General features: G+C 45.6%; 1 protein-coding gene across 7 annotated transcripts in view; it reads left to right on the forward strand.

The window, feature by feature from the left end:
* The window catches only part of CCDC138 (coiled-coil domain containing 138), a 48,084-nt gene that overhangs the window by 10,602 nt on the left and 15,396 nt on the right, over positions 1-22,086 (forward strand). For all 7 annotated transcript variants that reach the window (XM_053304793.1, XM_053304791.1, XM_053304792.1 and 4 more), the window contains exons 7-11: positions 1,503-1,622; positions 3,349-3,426; positions 3,525-3,629; positions 4,435-4,593; positions 18,256-18,372. In XM_053304793.1, coding sequence (XP_053160768.1) covers positions 1,503-1,622; positions 3,349-3,426; positions 3,525-3,629; positions 4,435-4,593; positions 18,256-18,372 — 579 coding nt within the window. The remainder of the gene's footprint in view (positions 1-1,502; positions 1,623-3,348; positions 3,427-3,524; positions 3,630-4,434; positions 4,594-18,255; positions 18,373-22,086) is intronic.

Consider the following 22,086-nt stretch of genomic DNA (forward strand, 5'->3'; position numbering starts at 1 on the left):
TGGGGATTATCCTTTCCTGTTGGGTTGTTTTTGTAAGTTGATATTTAAACCCTGATCAGCAGCCCATTTAATATGTATAGATTTGTTTTCCTTATAGAAAATCTTTCTGATACGTAAATATAAATAAACATAAATACATAAATGTAGATCGGCTTATAGTGTGCCTACTGCCTAAGGAATCAGTCCATGCTGTAATATATTAGGGGAAAGCAAATTTCCACTTACTGGTTTACTAGAATTAGAGATGCAGTCCTGCTTCACTTATAGGAGAGGCTCATTTTGAGATAGCATAAGACAGGGAGAGGGGAAGCAGGACTGAAAAGCAAAGGAGAGTATGGATGACAGACACACGTTGATATATTTAGGAGGAGGACGAGAGGAGAAGAAGAATGCTAGGTCGGCAGTGGAGGAATAAGGTTGGTTGGGTGACCAGAAGCTGATGTGGGATGCTCTGAATAAGATATATGTAAAGTATTGAGGAGTAGCTGAAATGTTTACATGAGCCCCTGACTTTATTCCTTGTTTAAATTTTTGTCTGATTGTGGGTCTGTTTTTTTCTTCCTTCAGTCTGCACTCTGTTAAACCTGAGCCAGTTCAGGTAGCCTGCTCACCACCCCATTTGCACAAATGACTGCTCAAGTGAGCAGTGCTCTCTAGGGATGTGCACGGAGGTGCGGTCCAGCACTGGGGGTTGTCTAGCTTTAAGGGTGGGGGGGTAGTACATACCCCTCCCGCCGCTTTTCCCCCTCCGGCGCTCCACTTCGTAGCAAAGTTTTTGAGGCGGCAGCGTTCCTCCCTGCTGCCCCTGCCCCCATCGTTGGCCGGAAAAAGGGAAAGTTGTGTCCATGCATGCGTCCGTTGCGACACACGCACCCACCACCGTTGTGTGTGCGCGCCTCACACGTTGCATGCACACGTGACATGTGTGGTGCGTGCGTACACAGTGGCGGCGCACGCGCCGCAACGAGCACATGCGTGGACACAACTTCCCTTCTTTCCGGCCAATGATGGGGGCTGGGGTGGCCGGGAGGAACGCTGCCGCCCCAAAAACTTTGCTATGAAGTGGAGCGCCGGAGGGGGAAAAGCGGCGGGAGGGGTAAGTAATACCCCCCCACACCCTTAAAGCTAGGCACACACACCGACCACTGGACCGGCCCCATTCCGAACCAGTTCGGAGGCCTCTACTATGGCTTCCAGACTGGTTCTGTGCAAATCCTTAGTGCACTCATATGAGCAATGTAACGATGGGTAGGCATCCTTAAAGAAGTTCTGCCTTGCTTTAGAACATTTCTCTTTTTTATGTTGCACAATCTTAAACACATTCACACTCATTATGAAGAATTCAAGGGGATGACAGATGCATACCACAATGTAGACATGGACAATGACATTCAATATGATTTTGTACACTTTTAAATCGTTTCTGAAAAGAGAGCTCATATTTTAGTTGTACTTAGGTGGTTGTTAATCTTGTGTTTGAATGTTCTTAATCTTTTTTGTAGCAACATGAGGCAGAAATTCAGCAGTTGTCTGAAGCCTTGAAAGAGAAAACAAAGGAAAACAAAAGGCTTAAGTCATCATTTGATACTCTAAAGGAACTGAATGACACCTTAAAAAAACAGGCAAGCACACTTTTAGCAAGTTGAAATGCTACAAAATAGAGTGTTTTGAAAGGTTTTGTTGACTAAGAAGGAAAATAAATACTGTAGTATTTGACTGTGTAAGAAATATAGGCTTGAATCCAAAGATGCCCTTCTGCTTATGGAAAGATTGTTTTTTAGGAGTGTGCATGGCTCGGTCCGGGCACAATGTAAAAGACCGCCGGACTGGTTCGGAGGTTCGGGAGGGCGGGGGCATGTAGCTTGGGGGGGGGGTTGGTAGTACTTACCCCCCCACCCCGCGCTCTTCCCCCTCCGGCGCTGGTGCGTTTTAAAATCTTCCTGGGGCGGCAGAGTTCCTCCCTGCCGCCCCTTGCCCGCGTCATTGTCATCCAAAACCTTCAAAGGAGTATAACTAGTGGCGCACATGTGCCCTGTGTGGCGCACGCTCAGGGTGCATGCGCGCCGCTAGCTGTACTCCTTTGAAGGCTTTGGATGACAACGATGGGGGCAGGGGCGGCAGGGAGGAACTCAGCCGCCCCAGGAAGATTTTAAAACGCACCAGCGCCGGAGGGGGAAGAGCGGTGGGGGGGTAAGTACTACCACCACCACCCCCGCCTTAAAGCTACATGCCCCCCAGTGCCGGACCACGCCTCCGTGGTTCCATGCACATCCCTACTGTTTTTGACTTAATAGACGAGAGGTGTGTGGTAAAAGTTACCCTAATTCCTATGGAATGCTTCCCTTTTGGCAAGTTTTTGTGCAAGCTCATGTCAATAACTTTTTATGTTCCACTAGAGTTCATAGGCTGCAGTCTGTATTTTCCCAATTCACCATGTCTGTAATACAACCACTAACACATGGTGGTCCTCACTGGGAGAACATCTTGTAGACCTTTTCATAGTTCAGAGAAGGTCTACTTGTGGCATCAGTGCTTGTGGACACTAATTTATGGAGTTTATAGAACAGTACTAAGTAATTTCCTTCTGCTGCTCAGTGGTCTTTGGACCCAAGCCACAGTAACCAGTAGCTACAAATGCAGGAATTTTTGCCAATTAGCAGTAATGATTTTACACATTTAGAAGGTTTAACCTTTAAAAAAACATAACTTCTGCATCTGAGTGTCTGTTTAATTGGCTTTTTAAGTTTTACTTCCAAATACTCTTGTCTGCAAAGTATTAATGATTTAGAGTCTCCTAAGCTGCTTCATGTGTTTCAGTAAAAGATGAATCCCCAGGTTTCCACTGCAATTCAGCCTCAACTCATCTGTTAAGTACCTACCTTCATGGGGAACCTTAGCCAATTGTGGCTCCTGGGGAAATGTTTACCACATGTTTTCAGACATACATTAATCTTTCAAAGCATTACAGACAAGCTACAGTGAACCTGAAATAGAAACATGGTGACTCTGTACTGTGTGAAGCAGCCCTTTTGTTTTTCACTTTTGTCCTAAAAAGATTCCTTGGAAGCATCTTGCATAGATTTCAACAGAATTTAAATTTATCCAGGGTTATAGCTTATTCTTGATATGAAAGACAAATGGTGATTCTGGTTGTTCCTGTTCTCATTAGATTCCTATTCACATGAGGGCCAGAGAAATTCATTCTGCATATTAATATAGTGTTAATAAGCATATATAATCAGACTGTTGGACTACAGAATAATTGTTTGTAAACAGACTTGCCCAAAAAGGAAAAAGAGATTTATAAGATTTGGTCCAATGTCTGAAAAATGTTTTGCTGCTTTCTAGTTAAGTGATGTAAGTGAACAAAACAAGAAGTTGGAAGTCCAAGCTCGAAAAGTACAAGCTCGTTTAGAGAATTTGCAGGTAAGGTTTAATTGTGCTTCTTACTTTTTGACAGCTTTGCAAATAAAACACTGAGTGAGTTTATACTCAGTCTGAGTGTAACAATTTTCTTGTTACAGAGGAAGCATGAATTTTTATCAATACAGAAGTCTAAAGAAACTTCGCATGCATCCCAGGAGCATAAACCTATTAAATCAGAAAAAGCAACATCAAAAGCATATAAGGTAAGTCATACACTATCCATATTCAGTGATGCCAATCCAGGACTTCAGCTCCAGTCTGAGTCCGTCCAGAGCCATTACTTTGCACACACATGGTAATCTAATTTGAGTGGGCTTCCCTATTCTTTTCAGTGGATGGGGCAACTATGCGTGTAAAGTAAGTTGCTCCATAGATTCTCTGTAGCATCATGAGAATACCTTATGGGATTGCATCCTGTGAGAATTAGGAGTGTGTGTCTATGTGAGGAGTTGGTGGTTTGGAGCAATTACCTTTTTATGCTGGGGTGGGGGTAGGGGTAGAATAAACATTAGTCATATTAAATATTGTCAAAGAGATCTACATATAGAGAGATACGCCTAGATATATACATATCAGGCCATATATAAATAAATAAAATTTTCATCTAACTCTTTGTCCAACAATTTTGTCCAGTTACATCTTCACTTTATGATGTAAATGTGCACTCTCTCACTCTCTCCCCACCCCCAATATCTATCTATCTATCTATCTATCTAGTGACAAGCCTTGGCAGAGGAAGGAACAACCACTGTACTCCCACTGTCAGTATTGCACAGCTTTTCATGCATACACGTCTAGCTAGACATACATGTCTAGTGGAGAGGCCTTCCCCCCCTGTCTTCAAACCTGCCTGCAGCTTCATCCGCAGGCCATATGGGGTCTGGCAGCTGATGCAAACCAGATGTGTGGTGCAGTGCAGACCGCACAAGTCAATGCATGCTACAGATGCCTATCTTGTAGTAAACAAGTTATTCAGAATTGCCCTGAGAGATATTTTTATGTTTCCAGATACTTAATTCACACATCTATGACCTTTTAACTATACTAATGGACTGGATCTCGGATCAGCACCTTAGCATACTGATAAAAGAAGAGGAGAGAGATGTTCATAAACTGTCAGGCACACTTGCTTCCAACAGAAGCTATACACAGGAGAAGTGTATTAAGGTAAAAAGTATCCCCCCTCCCACTTTAGTAGTTTGACATTGTATATCTAGAACTTATAGTCATTTTAATATCTGGCTTATTATCCAAATTCATTGGATGTCTTTTGTGTTCTTTTCTGGTTTTCAGAATGCATTTTGGTGACTTCATTTCTCCCATGCAGTTCAGGATCTAATCAGAACAAAGGGAGGAGAGCTACTCTTGTGGTAGCAAGCATGAAATTGCCCCCTTTGCTAAACAGGTTCTCCCCTGGTTTTCATTTGAATGGGGGACTTGTGAGCACTGTAAGATATTTCCCTTAAGGGATGGGGCTGCTCTGGGGAAGAATACCTGCCTGCTTGCATGCAGAAGACTGGCTGCTGCCAGTCTATGTAGGCAATTTTGATCTAGATGGACCAGTGCTCTGACTCTGTGTGACACTGCTTCCCATGTTCTTATGGTTATTTAAAAAAAAAAAACAACAACCCTACTTATTCTATTTTATTTAACTACAGAAAATGTTGAAAACATTAATTGTAAGAGAAATACATTTCCAGAACCTATTTCATATCAGCACCCTTCCATTTTGGCTAAAAAACACTAATGACAATAAACATCTCTGGACATCACACAACATCTAGATAGGCTCTTAGGCAGTGCTGGAGAGGAGACAGCTGTCGTGGTGCACGTCGGCACCAACGATGTGGGGAAATGTAGCCGGGAGGTCCTGGAAGCCAAATTTCGGCTGATAGGTAGTATATTGAAGTCCAGGACCCCCAAGGTAGCATTCTCAGAAATGCTACCTGTTCCACACGCAGGTACAGTGAGACAGGCAGAGCTGAGGGGTTTCAATGCGTGGATGAGATGTTGGTGCCGGGAGGAGGGGTTTAGATTTGTTAGGCACTGGGATACATTTTGGGGCAACCAAGGCCCGTACAAAAGGGACAGGCTGCACTTGAATCAAGATGGAACCAGACTGCTGGCACTTAAAATCAGAAAGGTAACAGAGCAGCTTTTAAAATGACGCCTAGGGAACAGCCAACGGGAGCTGGACTGTATCCTGTTTGGCAAAAGCCATCCTTTAAAGTGCGAGGGTGCAAAGGATTCAGATAAAACAGAAGGGGACAGAGCAGAACCGCATAAAGAGCAGACAGGAGCCTGTGCCAGCTGGTCAAAGAGTCAAAAGAAAGATAGCACACATCAGGTGAGAGATTCAGTGTATAGGTGCTTATATGCCAATGCCAGAAGCCTCCGAGCCAAAATGAGTGAGCTGGAGTGCTTGGATGCTAATGCAGAAATAGATATAGTAGGCATAACAGAAACATGGTGGAGAACCAGTGGGACACTGTTATCCCTGGATATAAACTCTATAGAAAGGACAGCGAAGGTCGCTTTGGAGGTGGAGTAGCACTGTATGTTAAAGAAGGCATAGAATCTAACAAGCTAGAAAACCTGGGTGGACTGGAGTCCTCCACAGAAACCCTGTGAGTGACAATACAAGGCCTGAAAGGTAACGTGCTACTGGGGACGTGCTATCGCCCTCCGGATCAAAATGCTGACAGTGACTGGGAGTTGCAGCAGGAAATCAGAGAGGCATCAAGGAGAGGCAGGGCTGTAATTATGAGTCACTTCAATTACCCACACATAGACTGAATAAATTCGCAGTCAGGTAATGACAAAGAGGTCAAATTTCTAGATACGCTAAATGACTGTGCCCTAGAACAGTTGGTCTTGGAACCAACCAGAGAGAAGGCGACCTTGGACTTAATTCTGAGTGGCACCCAGGACCTGGTGCGTGATGTCAGTGTCATCAACCCTTTAGGGAACAGTGACCATAGTGCAATCAAATTCAGCAGACATGGGAGGAGAGAATCACCAAGGAAGTCTAACACAGACATTTTGAATTTCAGAAGAAGAAACTTCTCTAAAATGAGGAGTATGGTGAAAAGAAAGCTGAAAAGGAAAATTAAGAGAGTCACTTCGCTCCAGAGTGCATGGAGTTTACTCAAAACCACAATACTAGAAGCCCAGTTAGATTGTATACCCCAAAGGAGGAAAGGTACCACTGAGTCCAGGAGGATGCCAGCATGGCTAATGGGTACCGTCAAGGAAGCCATAAAAGGGAAGACGACTTCCTTCTGAAATTGGAAGGCCTTTCCAAATGAGGAGAACAGAAAGGAACACAAACCCTGGCAAAAGAAATGCAAGGTGACAATAAGGGAGGTAAAAAGAGAGTTTGAGGAACATTTAGCTAAAAGTATCAAGGGGGATAACAAAAACTTCTTTAAACATATCTCTCTCTACATATAGAGAGATATGCATAGATATATACATATCAGGCCATTTATAAATAAATATGATTTTCGTCCAACGATTTTGTCCAGTGACATCTTCAGTTTATGATGTAAATATGCCCTCTCTCACTCTCTCCCCACCCCCATATCTATCTGTCTATCTAGTGACAAGCCTTGGCAGAGGAAGGAACAACCACTGTACTCCCACTGTCAGTATTGCACAGCTTTTCATGCATACACATCTAGCTAGACATACATGTCTAGTGGAGAGGCCTTTTCCCCCTGTCTTCAAACCTGCCTGCAGCTTCATCCACATGCCATATGGGGTCTGGGCAGCTGATGCAAACCAGATGTGTGGTGCAGTGCAGACCGCACAAGTCAATGCAAGCAGGTACCGTCAAGGAAGCCATAAAGGGGAAGACGACTTCCTTCCGAAATTGGAAGGCCTGTCGAAATGAAGAGAACAGAAAGGATCACAAACCCTGGCAAAAGAAATGCAAGGTGACAATAAGGGAGGTAAAAAGAGAGTTTGAGGAACATTTAACCAAAAGTATCAAGGGGGATAACAAAAACTTCTTTAAATACATCAGAAGCAGAAAACCTGCCAAGGAGACGGTTGGACCCTTAGACAATGAGGGAGTGAAAGGGATTATTAAGGAGGATATGGAGGTTGCAGAGAAGCTAAATGAGTTCTTTGCGTCCATCTTCACGGCAGAGGATACTGCGCATATACCTGTTCCTGAACCAGGCTTTTTAGGGGTGGAGGCTAGAGAGCTGAGTCAGATAGAAGTGACAAGAGATTATGTTCTAAACTCTCTGGAAAAACTGAAAACTAACAAATCACCAGGGTGGGTTGGCATTCATCCAAGAGTCCTCAAAGAACTCAAATGTGAAATTGCCGGCCTCCTTGCTAAAATATATAATTTATCCCTGCAATCGGGCTCTATACCAGAGGATTGCAAAGTAGCAAATGTAACACCAATTTTCAAAAAGGAATCCTGGGTCGATCCGGGAAATTACAGGCCGGTTAGCTTAACGTCCATTCCAGGCAAATTGATGAAAAGCATCCTCAAGGATAAAATTGTAAAGCATATTATTATTATTATTATTATTATTATTATTATTATTATTATTAATTTGTTATTATTCAATTTCTATATCACCCTTCCAAAAATGGCTCAGGGCGGTTTACACAGAGAAATAACAAACAAATAAATAAGATGGAACCCTGTCCCCAAAGGGCTCACATTCTAAAAAGAAACATAAGATAGACCCCAGCTACAGTCACTGGAAGTACTGTGCTGGGGGTGGATAGGGCCAGTTACTCTCCCCCTGCTAAATAAAGAGAATCACCACGGTAAAAGGTGCCTCTTTGCCCAGTTAGCAGGGGTAAGAAGAACAGGCCTTGCTGGGAGTGAACCTGCATGGCATCCGCAAAGGTAAATCTTGCCTCACAAACCTTTTGGAGTTCTTTGGGAGTGTCAACAAGTGTGTGGATCAAGGTGATCCAGTTGACATAGTATACCCGGACTTCCAAAAAACTTTTGACAAAGTTCCTCATCAAAGACTCCTGAGGAAACTTAGCAGTCATGGGCTAAGGGGACAAGTACATGTGTGGATTGCTAACTGTTTGAAAGACAGGAAACAGAGGGTAGGGATCAATGGAGAGTTTTCACAATGGAGGGAAGTAAGAAGTGGGGTCCCCTAGGGATCTGTACTGGGACCGATGCTTTTTAATTTGTTCATAAATGATCTAGAAGCGGGGCAAGCAGCAAGGTGGCCAGATTTGCAAATGATACCAAATCCTTTTGGGTAGTGAAATCCAAAACGGATTGTGAGCAGCTCCAAAAGGATCTCTCCAAACTGGGGGAATGGGTGGCAAAATAGCAAGTGCGGTTCAATGTTGGCAAGTGTAAGGTGATGCACGCTGGGACAAAAAAACCCAACTTCAAGTATACACTGATGAGATCTGAGCAGTCAGTGACTGACCAGGAGAGGGATCTTGGGGATCTGGTACGGGATCTGTTGAATCCATTGGAATGGATTCTGCGACTGCACGGAAGCCTCAAGGTGTCGGGTTTTCACAGCTCCTTTTCGGCACCTGCGCCCCGCCCCACGTGACCACATGGCTATTTAAGGCTGGAGGAAGTGCAGGCAGTTCAGTTCCTTTGTGACTGCCGTAGGAATCACTTGGTTTCTGCGGCTCCTTCGTGCTAGTTTCCTTGGCTACTTTCGTTTTCGGATCTACTGGTTTTGACTCAGACTGTTCTTTTGGAGTATTCTTGCTACCTGATTTTGGATTGTCTGCTCTCGTTTTGACCCGGATTGTGACTGTTTTTGCTTCTGTAATCTCCTTTGGCTTGGCGAAAGATCGGACTTCCGAGGAAGATGCTTCCACCTCTGCCCCACGTTTGCTCACTGCCGTGCAACTCACAACTTCGACCCCATGGCACACCTGCGGCTTTAGTCATCAAGTGTCCCCATCTAAAGAGACTGCTTTACTGGGTACCAGCTCACCTGGTGCAGGGTATGACTTCCAGGAAGACCGGGCTTGGCGAAGGGGACTGACATCAATACAGAATCCTACTATACTTTTCTCCCTGTCCTTCTCAGCAGATGTTGCTCCGGCTCCTCATAAAAAGTTCTTCTTCAGTGTGAACACTCAGACTAGAATTCAGTGCACTTCGGCACAGACTCGAACAGTTTCAAAGCAGTATGCTAACGCCGGCGGGCAAACCGATCCTTTGCCGGTTCCTCTTTCCCCGCAAGAAAATCTCCAAAACTTCCATCGCAACCTACGATTTCGGACTCTGATTTTGAATGAGATGCTGAGACAGTAGAATTGGACGCATCTCCGGATGTAGCAACACCTACCCACGTTTCACCAACGGAAGAATTAAAGGCATATCATTCCCACATGAAACGTATGGCCAACACGTTAGGACTGGATCTTACTTCATAACTTAAAACTATAGATGATCCAGTGTATAACTTTATGCAAAGGTCTCAGTCAGCTCACCCCATAGCACTACCCATCATCTCCAATGCGGCACAGTACACGTGGCAAGTGCCACATACTTCTACACCGACTTCGAAAAGACTTGAAGGACTGTATCAGGTTCAGGAACAAGATAATACCTACCTGTTCAAGCACCTGGTCCCGAACTCCTTAGTTATCAACTGTGCTACCTCCTCCAAGTCTGCACAATGACATACGACCCCTGCGGACAGAGAAGGCAGGAAACTTGATGTAATGGGCAGGAAATTATATTCTACTTCCAGTTTATCTGTAAAGGTTGCTAATTACTTGGCCTGTATGGCAAAGTACAGCTATTGCATTTGGGAGGAACTGGAAAAGGACTTGGATACGTTATCTCCAGAAGAGCTGAAACTTCGATTCCAAAAAACTTGGCAGCACGCGGGTGATCTACCTGTCAACAATTGAGCACTGCGAAGCACTTAGCGGAATTGGAGTCCTGTTCCATCACGACAGCTATCACCCTACGTCGTCATGCCTGGTTGAGATCAGCCACCCTGCAACAGGACATGAAAGATAAAATAGAAAGTTTGCCATTTGATGGGAAAGGTTTATTCTTAGAGGAGAATGATGCCACCATGGAAAAGGGGGGGGGAATCAAAATTCACCGCTAAAACCTTCACATCTGCGATCTCACCGGCTACATGCTATGGAAATAAGCAGCGTGCCTCTTACCGTTCCCGGTCTACATACAGACAACAAGACCGGAGGGACTTCCATAAGTCTTACCAACCATTCAATAAACGAGCGACCCAACAGAAAGGGAGATTTTCCTCAGGTCAACGCAACAAACAGACAGACTAGAACAAACAGCGTCTTTGAAGTGTGGAGCAGCCCATCGCTCCTACCTGGGACTCCCAATTGTTTCCACTCCCAGAACACCAGGGAGGATTTGGTCCCGGCCTACAACATCACGCAGCCGGCCCAACTAGCCACCAACACCATCAGGCTGGCAAGTCATGCGGAAGCATGACGCAACATAACATCAGATCAGTGGGCCTTGAAGATTGTTACATCCGGTTACGCGATAGAGTTCAAGACCCGACCAAATTTCAAGGGCATATGCTTCACAAAAGCAATGCCGGCCTTTCTTCAGGAGGTTCAGGAACTCCTGATCAAAAAAGCAATAGTACCAGTATGATGGGCAAATCAACGGGAGGGGTTTTACTCCTGTTATCTTCAGATACCGAAGAAGGATGGCGGGATTCGGCCAATCATGGACTTAAGACACTTAAACAAGTTCATCTATGTGAAAAGGTATCGAATGATGACATTACAGGACATCCTACCTCTTCTCCATCAAGAGAGGTGACTTGTGATGTTAGACTTAAAGGATGCCTACTTTCACATAGGAATCTGGCTCTCCTTTCAGAAGTATCTGCGATTCACTGTGGAGACCTCGCTTTACCAGTACCAAGTACTGCCGTTTGGTCTGTGCACGGCTTCCCATGTTTTTACCAAGTGCATGGAGGTAGTAGTCGCCCACTTGAGAACAAGGGGTCTGGAACTGTATTCGTATCTGGACGATTGGCTGCTGTCCTCAACAGACAAAGAAGAGTTACTTTCGCAAATAAAGTACATGTTACATCTTCTCCAGGACCTAGGCATACGTCAACTGGAAGAAGTCCAACCTGATGCCAGTTTCAACCATATCGTTCATTGGAGCTCAGCTCAATGCTACACTGGGGAGGGTGTTTCTACCAGAAGACCGCTTTCAGACCATAGTGTTGCTGGTTCAAGTGTTTCAGACTATGCCGTCGTAAACAGCGTGGCACGTCCAACATCTATTGGGACTGATGGCTTCTTGCAGGTCAACCGTGCGGTACACGCACCTGAAAATGAGAAAACTGCAATTGTGGTTCCTGTCCTCCTTCAATCTACTCAGGGACAACCCCATGAAACATCTGTCTGTACCGCTGCCAATTCTTTGATCTCTTTCCTGGTGGACACGAAGCTCCAACCTGCTCAGGGGGGTCCCATTTCATGCCCAACTTCCGTCGGTGAGGGTCACAACGGATGCCTCTCTTCGAGGTTGGGTTGGACACTGCAATGCCGCCACTACTCAGGGCCTTTGGACCTGCAATCAACGTCTACTACACATAAACTTTCTGAAGCTGTTGGCAGTTTTTCAAGCCATGAAAGCCTTCCTTCTAATGCTGCAAGGACGAGAGTGGTCTAGTTACAATTAGACAACACCACTGCCATAGCCTACCTCAACAGATGGAGACACAGTCTCCAGATAGCTCTGTGCACTCAGCATTTACATCTGGCACTGGTGCATCAAGAACAGCATAACACCTGTGGCAATACACATAAAGGGTTCAGATAATGTATTGGCAGATGGTCTCAGCCGCTCATTCTCCATGGACCGCCACGAGTGGGAACTGAACAACCGTTACCTCCAACAGATCTTCGACTTCTGAGGCCACCCGGAGATAGACTTGTTTGCTATAACACAAAATACGAAATGCAGGCTGTTCTGCTCCAGAGCAGGACACAATCCACATTCTGTGGGGGATGCGTTCCAAATAGACTGGTCACGCCATCGCTCTTATATTCCCCCCCCTTGCCACTCGTGAGCAGAGTAATAGCTCGTCTCCTACACAGTCCAGCGAGATGCATCTTGATCGCACCGTGATGGGCACGCCAACCATGGTTCTGCATTTACTCAGACCAACCTCGCACACTTACCAGAGACTTCCTAACCGCCCGGACCTACTAATTCAAGAGGGCGGCTGAGTATTGCATCCTGAAGTTCTCACACTGCAACTGACAGCATGGCAGGTCGACTGCTGAAGAGGATCCTGCTGAACGAGCGCAAACCATCTACAAGGCAGAACTATGCTAGCAAGTGGAAGAGATTTGCATCTTATGCACAAACACACGGGTTCTATCCCAAACGAGCCACCATAAGTGAAGTCTTGCTTTATTTGACGGGCCTTAAGACATCAGGACTTTCTAATGTGTCCATACGAGTGCACCTAGCGGCTCTCTCGTCTAGACATCCGGGGTGGGATGGCAAGACATTGTTCTCCCATTCCTCCTGTAAGAGTTTCCTGAGAGGCCTCACGAATCTCTATCCTCCTATACGCAAACCAATCGAGCTTTGGAGCATCTCTCTGGTCCTCTCTGCTCTAAGAGAGCCACCATTCGAACCAATGAATACGGCAACTCTTCGCCATGTCTCCTTGAAAATGGCCTTTTTGGTGGCTATCACCACTGCCTGCAGGGTGAGCGAGCTGACCGCCCTCTGTATGGACATGCCTTACACTCGGTTTTACCCAGAAAAAGTTCTCCTGCATCCGGACATCGCATTTGTACCCAAGGTGGTTTCAGATTTCCATGTCAATCAAGACATAGTTCTGCCCACCTTTTTCAGTTCTCCGTCCACACCTTTGGAAAAGGCACTCCACTCTTTAGATGTCCGCAGAGTGCTGCTCTATTATCTCTCAAGAACAAAGCCGTTCTGGAAGTCCAAAAAGTTACTGATATCATACAAGGGTTCTTCTATGGGTCAAGCGCTGTCCAGACAGCGTTTGTCACATTGGCTAGTGGAAGCTATTCGCCTTACCTACTCAATACAGGGAGTACCGGCACCAAAATATATCAAGGTACATACCACTAGAGCGTATGGCACTTCTGCAGCTTTTCTGTCTGGGGTGTCCTTCCCAGATATCTGCAAGGCTGCTGCTTGGTCATCTGATGAACCTTTTGTGAAACACTATGCTATTGACCTATGGTCCACTGCGGAGGCGAACTTTGGGAGAGGCGTCCTTAAAAGGGTGTTGCAATAAAGCACTGCTCCCTCCTCCTTTTGGAGCTAACTAAACACCCATTCTAATGGATTCAACAGATCCCGTACCAGATAAGCAGGTTGCTCACCTGTAACTGATGATCTGGTAGAGCTCCGTTGATATCCATTAGGTCCTCCTGAACCTCCCCTCTGCAGTGCACCATAGGTTTATTAAGTACAACTTACCATATCTACGACTGCTTCGGCGGTCTCCAAGGAACTGAGCTGCCTGCGCTTCCTCCCACCTTAAATAGCCATGTGGTCACGTGGGGCGGGGTGCAGGTGCCAAAAAGGAGCTGTGAAAACTCGACACCGAGAGGCTTCCGCACGGGCGCAGAACCCATTCTAATGGATATCAACGGACCTCTACCAGATCATCAGTTACAGGTGAGCAACCTGTTTTCATGGTGGATAACTCATTGAAAGTGTCGACTCAATGTGCGGCAGCTGTGAAAAAGGCCAATTCCATGCTAGGGATCATTAGGAAAGGGATTGAAAATAAAACGGCTAATATTAAATGCCCTTATACAAGACTATGGTGTGACCACACTTGGAGTACTGTGTACAATTCTGGTCACCACATCTAAAAAAGGACATTGTAGAACTGGAAAAGGTGCAGAAGAGGGCAACCAAGATGATCGGGGCCTAGAGCACCTTTCTTATGAGGCAAGGCTGCAACACCTGGGGCTTTTTAGTTTAGAAAAAAGACAACTGTGTGGAGACCTGATAGAGGTCTATAAAATCATGCATGGTGTGGAGAAAGTGGATATTTTTTCTCCCTATTGCATAACACTAGAACCAGGGGTCATCCCATGAAATTGATTGCTGGGAAATCTAGGACCAACAAACGGACGTATTTTTTCACACAACGCATAATCCACTTGTGGAATTCTCTGCCACAAAATGTGGTGACAGCCAACAACCTGGATTGCTTTAAGAAGGGTTTGGATAACTTCATGGAGGAGAGGTCTATCAAGGGCTACTAGTCGGAGAGCTATAGGCCACCTCCAGATGCATCTTGAGTACCAGTTGCAGGGGAATAACAGCAGGAGAGAGAGCATGCCCTCAACCCCTGCCTGTGGCTTCCAGTGGCATCTGGTAGGCCACTGTGTGAAACAGGATGCTGGACTAGATGGGCCTTGGGCCTGATCCAGTAGGGCTGTTCTTATGTTCTTATCTGATTAGCTGATTTTCACAGGTGCAAAAGGTCTCCATGCTAAACATCAGCATTCTAATCCAGGTAGAGGCATTCCAGTACATTCATAGGGATTCCCTCCTCAGGATTCCCTCCACATTCTTTTATGTTTGTGTTGCTGTATTGACAGTTTTAATAATAGCAGAATATCCTAAGGGGCAGCAGAAAGCAATCCAGAATTCAAATAGCCCTTCTGATCATAGCAAAGTAATGACTCTATAGAAAACCAACACAATTGCACCTAAAATATAGCACATGCCCCCAGAATTCTGTCTGATCAAGCTGTTTTTGGACTTGCTGCAACTTGTTTTAGGTAGCTGCCTACAAAAGTAAGCAGGGCTCATATGTCAGCAACAGCTGTTACTGATAGACAAGTCCTCCTTCACACCTTGGCATGGAGAAGACACCTGGAATAGACAGCGCCCACTCTCTAAAACTAATCCTGCTGCTTTCCTCTTGTTATGATTTAAGTACAGAATTGAAGAGGACAACAGTTACCTGATTGCTGTTAATGTACCAGCGGTTGGGAGCAAACAGTGAGACCTAGTAGAACAGAAAGTAGGAGTGCAGAATTTATTCCCACCTAAATCTAACTGTTGTAAATCTGAGTTAATTTCCATTAGGAAATTAGTGGGATATGAGTTAATTTCCTCTGAGTGGGATATGAGTTAATTTCCTTCTTCTCAAAAGTCTTGAAGATAGTATGAATGTTCCATTTATATTTCCCCCGGCAAGGAGCTCAAGGTGTTGTGTTTGGTTCTCTCTCCCCCGCCCCCATTTTAATCTTGGAACAATCCTATGAGGTAGTTTGGGGTGTGTGGTCCAAGGATGTGGCCTACTTCAGAGAGAGATGAGGTGTGTGGCCCAAGGAAATGTTTAATGGAATGAATTAGTGGAATGTTTAATGGATTAATGGATTAGTTGAGAGAACCTTTTGATTCATGCAAGCAGGCATCTACAAACCCACTTGCCAGTGTACCTGTGGTGAGTGCCACCAGCCCTCTGGCAAGCAGGACACCCAGTGTCCTCTGGCAAGTGTGCCACCCAGTGTCCTCTGGCAAGCAGGACACACAGATTTTCTCCCCAGAGGGAGAAAATTCCACTGCCATTTTTGAGACTGTAAGGAACAGCAGGAATAGTTTCTGAGCAGTAGGAGAGGAGAGGTAAGAGAGTTTATCACTGTATCCCAGTGCAAATGACAGAAGACCTCTCCTCTGCCTCCCTTCAAATAATGGCTGGCTAGTGAGCAACGCCTAAATTTGTGTATCCCCGAGTGCAAGTTTCCCAGATACTGATGTCTGTGAAACTGAAAATAAAAGTTCAGTATCAGAAAGTACAGTATGCATCTTTCAGACACTTAGGGAAAAATGCATGCTCCTGTGCATATTTACTCAGAAACAAGTCCTACTGAATATATGGAACTTGCTCCTGATTAAGTGTGCATAAGACTGCTGCTTTCCTCTGGTCTGGTTCACATGATGACTCTAATTATAGCTTGATGGGAATCAGATATTCTAGCTCCACACCCAAGGAGCATGTTGTGTGAACTCGGGAATTTTCATCAGTCAACAGCTGGTAATGTGCCAACCCAGCTTGAAGCCAAGATCTGTAATCAGGATCTGAAGTTGGCTTGACAATGTTTGGTCCAAGTTGGTTTGTTGTATTGCCAACCAGAATTGGCAAAAAGTCATGAGTTCATACAGCATGCTCTGCGGCAGCACACCATGAGTGGGGGGGGGGGATCTTTGATTCCCATGAAACTAACCTTAATTCATTGTGTGAACCAGCTAACTGTGCACCAATATTTATCCAAATGTATTGCAATCCTTAATTTCACTAGAGGGATGGTTTTTCCATTCTAACATTTTTTGGTTTAAAAATATGTGTTTCTTTCTCTGCATCATAATGCTGAGGTTTGTCTACTATTCCTAAGACAGATAACACTTAGTTTAATGTTGGGAGTTTCCATTTTTAGCTTTCTCTTTTCTCCCCCCCCCCACCATTTTCCCAACTGACAAAAACAGATATCCTTAAGTACCCTAGGGTACAACAACTTGCAATTCCATCTGTAAGCCGAGGTATATATGTGTGTAATAATTGCATGAATAAAAGTGAGGGAATTATATTTTTAAAATTCTTAATTCTACACACTGATTTATGATTACCTTCCTTTAAAGTAGAGATGTGCATGAACAGGTTCGAACATTGCCCAGCTCAAGGGTTCAATGGGGGGGGGGGGCTTTAAAGGCAGGGGAGGATGCACTTACAGCCGGCGTACTTCTTGTTAAAAGCCCGCCCCATCCTGCCGCCCCACTCCGACATTATCTGGAAGTAGCAGCTGCAACTGCTTGTGTGCACGTGACGTGCACAGTTGCAACTGTTTTTTCCAGATAACATCGGAGCGGGGCATTAGGGAAATACGCTGCTGCCCCAATGGGCCTTTAGCAAGACGTGTACCGGCAGGGGAAATGTGTGGGGGGGGTGCATCCTCCCCGCCCTTAAAGCCACACACACACCCTGCCATCAAACCAGCCCCCGCTGGTTCTGTGCACATCCCTACCATCAAGTAAGTTTAGGGTTGATGAGGACGTAAATATTGCATCCTCCTGCCCTCCAAAAATGCTATGTCTTTTTCATGGTTTTAAAATTTCCAGAGATTTAACATCTGTCCTGAAGACATTTGGCTGGCCAGTTAGAAATAGAATGAACCCTTTTTCACAATCACGGAGAAAGGGCTCCATGCTGCAGGGGAGGAAGCCTTAAGATGCTTACCTCCCTTGCAGATGATCCTAGTCGTCTTGCTGGGCGAGCAGATCACTCACCCAGACATTTGTGGTTGCTATGGGCAGCTGGGAGGAATTCCCATAATGCACCGCAGAGTGTGCAGTGTACTATGTGGAGCCTCACAACGCCAGCCGGGAGCCCTGCAGTCTCATTGCAAGCAGCCGGGGCTGGCAGACGATCGACAAAATGGGGTTAAGAGAGCACTTGCTCTCTTAACCCCTTTTAAGAGGGTGGCTGGCTTGGCGGATTTGCTCCTAAATTGTCACCGGGATTGGACACAATACTGGCGGTTCTCACCCGCGGGCAAGTCCGGGCTTGGCTTGATTAGCCCAGTTTTGCCTGCGCATGAGAAGAGCCTCAATATTCAACTAGGTGAATGCTAATGGGTTTCTTTGATTAAGATGATATATTACTAGAAGAATTTAAGTTTATAAAAATAAACTAAGTTATATATTATGCTTTGGTGTGTGTTCTGATATATATTCATGTGAGGGTATAAGGCGATGGCTCTCCAGAATCTATTGGTAGAATCCAGGTATGTTAGGGGGGGAAACTACTAATGATGTGTGTTTGTGTTTTACAGTTCTTGCCTTTGGTTGCTGAGCAACTTCAGTGGATGCCTTTTGTGAATCCTACCTTGCACATGCATGTGGTTAAATTTATTTACTGGACTATAAGGCAGTTAGATAGTGGGGCACAGGTGAGAAATATGAAAAATAGTTCATTTGTATTAAAGTCAGACTGTTCCTCTTTAAGAAGTGTTCATCTTTTGTTGTATGTTTGATCTGACTTTGACCCAGGGTTTTTATTCATTGTTCTTTACATATTAGCTAAATCTCTTCTAGTATTAATGTGCTTCCACAACACTTATTGTAAGGTAGAGGATTCTTGTTGTGAATAGAGAGTCAAGGCTGAGACATTGATCTTTCAGGAAAGGCTAGGATCCTCCTCCTAAGCACTTAGCCTGGATCCAGCCAACCACAAACAGAAAGAAGTTCACAAAAGAGAACTCTGCAGCCCCCTTCAGCCTTTAAAAAGCTGTTTGTGCAAGGTGCCTCCACCCAATTTCAGTAGATTCTTTCCACAACAGCACCACACCAAACCCTTTTCCTAAAGATACCCTGACCATTGGAAGTGACATTCCTGGGGGATGGAGAGAGCTGCAGTGGAGAGAAGAGATTGGGAAAGTTCTCTTCTGTAAACTTCATTTTGCTTGAGGTTGCTTGGATCCAGCTCATGCTTAGAAAGGAATTCCAAAATCCTACTTCAAAGATATGGCCACCCAACCCAGGGCGCACTGCCCAACCATGAGAGCGAAAGGCCATGAAGACACCCCCACACAATCATGAGAAGGACCATCAGAGGAAATGGGGAGAGAATTGCCAAGCAAATTCAGTCATGACACCCAATAGCAAAAACCTCTTCTCACATTGACACCTCCCTCACGAGAGTGTCAGGCCATGGGGGCTCTAAACAGAGCCAGGTTGCTGTGTGGAGATAAGCTATGGAGAAGGGTACCCCAGAGACTGCTTTTCTCATCTTGGGGACTGCATCCAAGCTGCCATGGAAACATACTATCTAGACCCATTTCAAACTGGTTTTCGGGCAGGCTATGGGGTGGAGACTGCCTTGGTCAGCCTGATGGATGATCTCCAATTGGCAATTGACAGAGGAAGTGTGACTCTGTTGGTCCTCTTGGATCTCTCAGCGGCTTTCAGTACTATTGCCCATAGTATCCTTCTGGAACGTCTGAGGGGGTTGGGGGTGGAAGGCACTGTTTTACGGTGGTTCCGCTCCTACCTCTTGGATAGATTCCAGATGGTGTCGATTGGAGATTGTTGCTCTTAGAAATCTGAGCTTAAGTATGGTGTCCCTCAAGGCTCCATACTTTCTCCAATGCTTTTTAACATCTACATGAAACCGTTGGGAGAGATCATCAGGGGATTTGGAGCTGGGTGTTACTAATATGCTGAAGACACTCAGATCTACTTCTCCATGTCAGCATCATCAGGAAAGGGCATAACCTCCCTAAATGCCTGCCTGGAGTCGGTAATGGGCTGGATGAGGGAGAATAAACTGAAGCTGAATCCAGATAAGACGGAGGTACTTATTGTGTGGGGTCAGAACTCTAGAGACAATTTTGATCTACCTGTTCTAGATGGGGTCACACTTCTCCAAAAGGAACAGGTTTGCAGTCTGGCAGTACTTCTGGATCCACACCTCTCCCTGGTTTCTCAGGTTGAGCCCATGTTGACATGTGTGCCCTTGCCAGTGGCCTGAGAATGGGGGCTCTGCTCTTCCACAATTTCCTATTCCTGCAGATCTGCATACAGTGCAACACCAGAATAGGACCTTGGGTTCTGAATGGGTTTTATGGTGGGACATCCCAGTGTCTCCCTGCTCACCTCCGCCCACATGTCCAGGCCATGGCACAATGGAGCATCTAAATGTCCTTTGGGTGCATCAAAGTCTCCACAGGGAATGAAGGGAGGGGTAGGGGATCTGCTCTATTTTTTACCATTGAGAGTTTGGAGCCCCACACAAGCAGGGGCCCTTTGGGTACGTGGGTGGGCAGGTGGGCTGGCTCAACTTGTGATCACGCAGTCCGTGGGTTGGGCAAAGACCTTACATGGGCACAGCCTTCCCCAGTAGACTGTCCCTTTCATGAGAGGGCAAGCCCACTTTGCAGCAAGCTGCCAGATAGCAAATTTCAGTTGGGTCTGCATGGGCTGCTTTGCCGGGGTCACCCCTCATCCAAGGTTATGGTGGGACGTAGCCCGCAGCATCCCCCAGCATCCTTTGCCATCTCTCATCTACATATCTCCTTCTAAGAATTTTCAGTGTTTCCCTCTTCTCCCTTAATTAGAGCGGAATAACACACACTTCCCCTGAGAATATATGTTTGTGTGAGACTGTTGGGTGTGGAACTCCTTGGGGGACCCTGGTGCCATCGCTGGCAGAAGTGCTGCCATGGCAGGGCATTTAAATGTCCTTTCCATGCCGAAGGTGGGCAGAGTGCTCTGAAAATGCATGATCACCTCAGCACGCCCCCTTCAAGATCATGGCCAGTCGCAGCTGCCCCACTGACGTGGTGACTCTTTGCCCACAGTCTGGTCATGTACCTTCCTGGGCTCTTCCTCAGAGGCTGAGCAACATGGAAGGACTACCCTCTAGAGGTGTGCACGGTACTGCATCTCCACAGTCCAGCACTGGGTAGGGGGGCTTTTTAAGGGCGGAGGAAGGTGTACTTACCCCTCCCACCGCTTTCCCCCTGCCAGTGCATCTGTCTTTTAAAGCATTTGAGGCGGTAGGCACCTCCCTGCCACCCCTTTCCCATTCCTTGGCAAAAGGCTTCATAAAGCCTGACTGCGCGTGTGCACGTCAGACGTATGCACGCGATGCACAGACTACGTGTGCGACGTGCGCACGCGCAGTCAGGCTTTATGAAGCCTTTTGCCGAGGAATGGGGGAAGGGGCAGCAGGGAGGTACCCTGCCACACAAATGCTTTAAAAAACAGGTGTGCTGGCGAGGGAAAAGCAGCGGGAGGGGTAAGTACACCCTCTCCCACCCTTAAAGGTCTACCACCCCCGACGCCAAACTGGCCCTGTGTCTGGACCACTCTGGAGGCCTTTAGAATGGTCTCCGGACTGGTCTGTGCACATCCCTATTCCCCTCTCGTTTGGTGGGCTGCGGTTTGGCGATCGTCTGCAGCCGATTTGGAGTTACAAATGGGAACCTTGGCCATGTTTATCTCTGGTTTGCCGTTATGTGTGAATGTAGCCAATAAGAAGCGGTGATTTAGCTAAACATGGTTTCATTTGTGTCGGAATCCAACTAATGTATTCAGTTTGGAAATGAAAACTACACTACACTGAAGTTAGGTTATAAGATTTCATTAATTCTTAATACAACTAGTTCTCTTTTGATTACAGTTTCTAAAGTACTATAAAAAAATTAGTTCAACTGGCGAATGGGCTGCAATGGCGTAACTGCTGCTAATGTGTTTGATTTTTTAAAATTGATATTGCCTCCAGCCATTAACCAAGATTAACCTAAGACAGCTCCCCCCTCCCGCTTTGAATTCAAGTTTGTGTAACTTGAATTCTGCAGTAAAAATTCTGCAGTAGACAGTAACTGGCATTTCTATCCTAAATAATTCCATCAACATGTCTGTGCAGCACTGGAGTAGCATCCTCAACTCTGGCCCAGCACCATGGTTTGTGCACAATGCGAAGATATTGGTTGGTGCACCCCACTTATGTACTGGTGCTATTAGTCTTAAATTAAATTGCTTAAAAGTTAAACTTTTAAAACTCATGATGTAGATGAGAGATTTTGTATAAAATATCTTAGGTAACATTTTTGTTTTGTTTAGTTGAATACTGCATTCACTTCATATAGTTTTGTCACTTG

The sequence above is a fragment of the Hemicordylus capensis genome, chromosome 3, assembly GCF_027244095.1.
Source record: "Hemicordylus capensis ecotype Gifberg chromosome 3, rHemCap1.1.pri, whole genome shotgun sequence".
In the NCBI taxonomy this organism is placed as follows: Eukaryota; Metazoa; Chordata; class Lepidosauria; order Squamata; family Cordylidae; genus Hemicordylus; species Hemicordylus capensis.